Source organism: Coenobita brevimanus, chromosome 23 (assembly GCF_032717465.1).
Source record: "Coenobita brevimanus isolate Jiangsu-jjx chromosome 23, ASM3271746v2, whole genome shotgun sequence".
In the NCBI taxonomy this organism is placed as follows: Eukaryota; Metazoa; Arthropoda; class Malacostraca; order Decapoda; family Coenobitidae; genus Coenobita; species Coenobita brevimanus.
Window position 1 is genome coordinate 45,728,892 of NC_136976.1, and position 6,854 is coordinate 45,735,745.

General features: G+C 42.2%; 1 protein-coding gene across 1 annotated transcript in view; it reads left to right on the plus strand.

The window, feature by feature from the left end:
- Larp7 (La related protein 7) overlaps positions 1 to 5,587 on the plus strand; it is a 57,613-nt gene extending 52,026 nt beyond the window's left edge. The window contains exon 2 of the mRNA XM_080267247.1: positions 3,234 to 5,587. Coding sequence (XP_080123373.1) covers positions 3,297 to 5,285 — 1,989 coding nt within the window. The 5' untranslated portion in view covers positions 3,234 to 3,296 and the 3' untranslated portion in view covers positions 5,286 to 5,587. The remainder of the gene's footprint in view (positions 1 to 3,233) is intronic.
- Positions 5,588 to 6,854: the final 1,267 nt, after the last annotated feature.

Here is a 6,854-nt window from a genome sequence, read left to right on the forward strand (position 1 = left end):
GGAAGGACGCGTCAGGAGTGAGCAGTGGAAATGAGTTTTTTGAGAGGAGCATTTGGAGTTACATGGAGAGACAGGCTGACAAATGAAGAAGTGAAGGAGCATTGTGGTGTGGATGTGGATGTGATAGGAAGCGTTAGGAGGGATATATTGGGGTGGTTTGTCCATGTGGAGAGGATGGAAAGTGAGAGACTAATGAGAAGAATGTGTTAGAATGAGGTGGAAGGGGGGGGAGAAGGAGGGGGAGGCTGAGGATGAGATGTAAGGATGGAGTGGAGTGGAGATGTATATGAGAGAGGGGGACGTGAACTTGGGGAAGGGCGGTGAAATGGCCGGGAACAGGGCAACGTGGTGGCGATTTGTTTGTGGCCACCTCGTTCAGGATTAAGGCGTGTGGCAGTAGACAGATAGATAGAGATTCTTAATAACAGCATAATCAAGAAGTCATGTTATGGCAGTAAAAAAAAAATGTAAACTATTAAAGTTGGAATGAGTCCATCAGCTGGAGCGTACAGGCACCTCCAAGCTGCTTCAATCGTCAGTGACCAGTCACCAGTTCTTGTGGTCGTCTCTTTGTCTCATGATTTTTTTTATCATCGTGCATTATCTTCTTTAATTTTGGCTCTCATCACCAAGCATAGTTATTTTCAATGAAACAAGGGGTGGGTAATTCATTTCTTCTTCTTATTTTGTATATACTAGGTCTGTTCAGAATGCATATGACCTTAAGCTCTAAGGGGGGGGAAAAAAAAATATCTAACCTGTTGAGCTAGGACACTAATCACCCACAAAGTGAGCCCCTTCTGACTTGACACACACAGCCCAGCATTCTTTCCAGTGCCTGAAACATTTTTCAAAGTCAGTTTTCGGTATTTCCTGCAGGTGCTACATCACATTCACCTTGATCTCTTCTTTCGGATGAACATTGCTGAAGTCGTATTGGTGTGTGGAAATTGTGATCCGGACTCTCTGACGACTGTTATCACTTGAGCACTCGAGATGAGACGGATGTATGGGTACGACCCAGAAACCGAAGCACAGCCGTCCCTGTGGAGGCATGCAGGGTTGCCTTGGCCAAAAAAAAAGCTTGACAGATCCACTGCAAGATGAAAATGCATGTTGATTTTTTTTTTTTTTTTTTTTTTTTTTTTTTTTAACGTGGTATTGTGCATCATGGATACACATCAGAAGGTCAGGCTGTCAACAGACATTACTACCTCGATGTTATCTGTCATCTTTATGATGCAGTTCGGTGGAAGAGGCCAGACCTTTGGAAAGCAGCATATTGGAAGCTGCACCATGACAATGTCCCTGCCCACTCTTCTTAACTGACTCAGGAATTTTAGGTCAGGCACAACATCCTGCAGGTCCAGCAGGCTCTCCATTTGCCAGACATGACTTTGTGCAGCTTTTGTTTATTCCCCTAGCTCAAAACTCTGTTGAATGGGTTCCCGATTTGAGGTGAGACGAGATTATGGTGAATGCTGCGAAGCACCTGCTGGAGTTACAGAAAACTGACTTTGAAAAAATGTTTCAGGCAGTGAAAAGAACGCTGGGTTACATGTGCCAAGTCAGAAGCGGCCTGCTATGAGGAGGATTAGTAACTAATGTCCTAGCTCAACAGGTTAGCTATTAATTTTTTTAGAGCCTAAGGTTTGATAGTTTCTGAACAGACCTTGTATATATTTTTTTTTGTTCATGCCTCATGAAAGTGGCCATTATCTACGAGGTTAGGATCATTCATCCTGGTTTGTGTTTAATGGCACAAACACATTTTGTCGTAAAAGAATGATTCCTCATAGCTGGTACCTGAGCAGCTCTTGACTCAGAGTCTTTATTACGTTTGTTTTTAGTGTTACATTGCCCATAATTAAAGCAATGTGCGATTTATGACACTGCTATTCATGTGTTGTTTTGGCATGGGCTAGATCAGGACTGGGGCATCTTATTTTCTAATTGAAAGGATACATTGACTGCACACAGCTGGTACCTGCACAGCCATTCACACAGTGTCATTATTTGTCATTTTTTATGTTTTTGTATATAGTATGCAATATACAATGCTGCTATTCATGTGTGTTGTTTTGGTGGGGTTAGGATGTCACGACTTGCATGATTGATTCACTTAGGCTGCTTCCTTGACCATGTGAACAGCTGATGCAATACATCCCATTAATGATGAAGCTCGTATTTTAATTTACTCATTGTCTGATTAATTTTGAATGGCATAATTTTGACTAATACAAACATCATATGTGTGTGACTGGAAACAGTTCCTGACTTCGATAATGTAAATTTGAATTGTCACAAAAAAGAGCTGTTGTACCTAAGGGTGTACTGTATATAGTTAGTTCAGCACAAATAATTGCCATAATCAATTTGTCAGATGATCTTTTACTACAACCTATGTTTAATTGGCTGTAATTTTTTGGTTCTATGTAGTGAGACTGCATTTGCAGGCAGAAACCAAGCAGCCCTATACGCGCTTCAAATTCTCAGCTCCAGTCTTGACCTGTGAGAAATTGCGAGGTTCTAGTGAAAAATTGTGACAGTTGATACTTGATCTGCCATAAAAAATCAAGTTGTCCAAATTAAATTACACTAAATTGTAGAATGTACTGTGGATGAAGTGACAGCTACTTGGGGAAGGGTTATTTGGCTGAAGCTAGGCCTCAGAGCCCCCAGAGTCTGTCTCTGAATATATCAGAGGCTTGTCATGCCAAGTCTGGTGGTGTAAACCTGTCAGGACGGTGATAGAGATGGGGATCATGGTATGAATGTGGTGATGATTTGGTGATTTTCTTAACTAACAGTGCCTTGTGTTCTGCCATTAATGGTCATTATCTGCATAAATTGCTTGAAGTTGGTTGGTGCTGGGAACCAAGTTCACCAACACTTCCTTGAGGGTATTTTGAATGTTGGTCAGGTATTTTGCCACCCAGAGTGGATTGGATTATAGTTTCATGTTTTGCAGTGAGATGGTATGCAAAATGTGGGTCTGCTGTGTGAATGAAACCTATGCATGCTAGGAAAACATAATATACTGAAAATGTCATTCTTATATACAGTAGTGAATCTGTATGATTATTGCTTGGCTGCAAATTGCAATGAAAACTTTGTACTTAAATTGAAGGGCACATATTGGAACTTGCATATTTAGGATTTACTGATAGGAAGTCCTTGAAAATGTTGTGTTCAGGGTGCATATTGACACCTACATTGTTTCTTGTCTACAGCTGAACTAGAGGAGGCCTGACATACTGGCCAGTAGTTGTCAAGTAAGAAGGAGAGGAAACAAGATGGATGGAGAAGAGCAAGGAATAATGGAAGAGAGTAAGGAGATTTTGAAAGGAATCAAAGACACCTCCCTGGCTGCTGCAGATAAAGTCAAAATTGATGAAGATGTACAGCAGAAGACAGTGCGTAGAAGGAAGAAGCAGTTATTGAGTCAGATTACCCAGCAGATGGAATTCTACTTCAGTCCTGCTAATGTTACAAAGGATCGATTCATGTCTGAACTGCTTAGTGTAGATGATTATATCCCTCTCTCCACCTTTTTCAAATTCAACCGAATTCGTTCTCTTACCACTGATTTGGAGCTGTTGAGGACAGCAATCAGCAAATCATCCATCCTAGAGTTATCAGAGGACAGGGAAAAGGTACGCAGTAAGACTAAGATTGAGCCAAAGGAAGATGAAACAGAGTGTACTGTTTATGTAGAGAATATTCCCATGCAGGCAGATCACGAATGGGTGCGACAGGTTTTCGCGCAGTATGGGACTATTGACTACATTTCTCTCCCTCGCTTCCGTCACTCTGGGAGGCCTAAAGGTTTTGTGTTTGTGGAGTTTCGTACCCCAGCAATGGCCAGCTCAGCACTCGAAGCCTTTGGTGCATTGGATTGTAGGATTCCAAGTACTTTAGATCCTGCAGACCTGCAGAGTATTAAGTCCTTCACTGGGGATACTGCTGAAGAAGAATGCATGAAGAAAGGGCCAACAGAAGGCATGGAAGAAGGAGAAGCAATGGGGTCAGAAAGCATGGAGGAAACTAATGAGAATGTGGAGACTGTGCATAAGCAGAATCAAGAAGTGGAAGAGAAACTGGGGAAGAATGGAAAGAAGCGGAAGTATGATAGTGACAGTGAAAGTGATAGAGGAAAGGTTAAAAAGTTAGTCAGAAACTCAAGTTCATGTGAAGGAGAGGATGTAGTAGAAAGTAGAACAGTTGCTGCAGAAGGGGGCAAAGTGGGTGATCAGGAAGTAAAAGAAAGCTGTAATAAACATATAGATGAATTAAATTCCAATAAACAAACAGGTGGATTAAAGTCCAAATCTGAAGCCAAAGCAGATCTTGAGAAGAATGACCTTTGTAACACTAGTGAGGGAAAGAGGGAAAAGAAGAGAAAATGTGATGAAACAAAAACGCAAGGTTCAGAAAAGAAGAAGAAAAGAAAGGAATCAAAGAATGAAAAGAAGGAAACAGCTGACGAAAGTGCAGCTAAAGAGGAACAAATGCAGGATGACATGGGTGAAAATGAAGTTACTAGCTCTGGAAGTGCTGTCAATGGAAAGAAAAAGAAGAAGAAACGCAAACGAAATAAGAAGGAGAAGGAAGAGGAGGTGGATAGTATATACCTTCGAGTTATGTCCAAGGCAGACTGGAAAAAACTAAGGAACAAATACCTAAATGCACAGTGGGAAAACATGAAGGCACTGAAGAGGGAACTGCAAGAGAGATATCAAGTCGTTCCAGAGGGCACAGGGGAATGGCACCACGGATCACTACTTCCAGATACCAGCCTTATTTCCGGAGCACAGATGTCACTATCAACTGAAAAAGAGTCATCGGAGAACCCTAGTACTAAACCACAGTTCGCCCCCAATACCATAGTAAAAATAAGTTTTGAGGAACCACCCCAAGACCCCAAAAAGCTGCGTGAAGCAATAAGAAACAGTGGGGGAGATGTGGCTTATGTTGATGTAAATGCCACTGAACAAGATGTTTTTGTGCGTTTTCAGTCTGCCGAGGCTGCCACAGCATATCAAAAAACTGGTTGTTGGTCCCGAATGGAAATACTGTCTGGTAAGGAGGAAGAAGAATACTGGCAGCGTATCACTGAGTGTTGGAGTCAGCGGAGGGCTAGAAAGAGTGTTAAATGCAAGTTTGTTCAGCCAGGATGCCCTTTTGGTGGTGGGGAGGCAAGGGGTAGGGAGAAGCTGCTTGTCAAGGCAGTTAGGGATGCCCAAAGCACCAAGCCAAATACACACATTGTTTTTGATGATTAGGTTGATAAAATTATACCATTATTATCATCGGTATGAGGGGTCTCCTAATGTAATTAATCATGTTTGACAGTACTGTAACAGTAACAGAATATTATTAACATCCTTCAACTGAAGGTTGATGGAGCTAGTTTCTAGCCCTTTCAATCTGTTGGGTGTCATTCAGATGGTAGCAAGAATAGAATATTAAGACTCCGATAGGCTAAAGGATCGATAACTTTTTAAATGAAAAATATTACTGTGTTGCACTTAGAATGCTAGTCCAGACATCCCTGTTGTTTTTGAGGTTTTGTGTGAATGTCAGCCATGAAACTCTGACAGATCTGGGAACATTAAATGCAAATGTAATTTTAACTGTGTCTGCTATGAATACATTTGAATATTTTGTTGAGCCTGAAACTGGTAATATTCAACTAAAAGAGGTCATAGCATTTTAACCCCTAAAGTCCTAATCGCATCAGTTGATGTGATTTGAATTTTATGCCAAAATGCATAATTGCATCAAGTGAGAGGGGCCTATAAAAAACTGCGAAGCGCTTCATCCGCCCTGATTATGACGTACATGGCTTCAGGCCAATGAGAACTTACCCCTGAGTGGCGTGAGGGGGGGATAAGACCAACCTGGGCAGTGGGAGGGCATCCCCCTCTAGGCTGCCTCCATGCCACCTTCTACCCCACTCCCTCACTTCCTCCTTATCTCCCATCACCCTCCCACCCCTCCACGCACCTGCATCTCTCCCCCCACCACCACTAGTGTCCCTTCCCACCCACTCTTGCCCCTCCTCCCACCCTGCTAGCCTTGTGTCCCCCCTGAACCCCACCCCATCCCTCCCTCCTTGTCCCTCACTACCCACCCACCCCCTACAGACTCCCAAGAGGTATCAGGCCGCCAGGATGTTATAGAACACACTGAAGTGCTTTCTTTTCATGCTAAAAGTTGGTTATTATTTCCAGCCCCAGTACCTATAGGCCATATCCCCACAGCCTAGTAATCTCCTCATGCCTACATACACCTGTTTTCATGGTTGGTGTGACAAAGCACTTTGAAATGATGTATTTCAATAAGAAAAATATGTAGTTATCAAAATTTTCACATTTTAGAGTGTTTTCGAGGGGTAACTATTATAAACGTTTTTTAACTTTGACGCGCAATTGTGCAGTAACCATTTGGCCTACTGGGGTGCGGATTGCGGTGTCAGGTGTGTAAGTTCTTCCTCTTTATTCAGAACAATCAAGTTGCGCTTGGTGAAAGTCGCAAGATCACCCCCGAATTGTGGTTGTGGGAGGTACCCTGCCTGAAATAATTGTGGTCTTTAGGGGTTAATAAGAATATTCAAAAGAAAAAAGAAGTACATTAGAACCTCATTTATTCATCATATTGGGAGTTAAGGCTTTTTGTGTTCTGTTGCTTTATATGATAAACCAGATCATCCTCCTCTTTTTATTATCATTAAGACTTTTATTTTTTCCCTACACCTAAGATTGGAATGAGGTAAGGTCCAGAGAGTAAGGGGGGGGGGGAATATCTGCTCATTTAAACGGAGTGCACATCCATCCAGTCACATTCAAGCT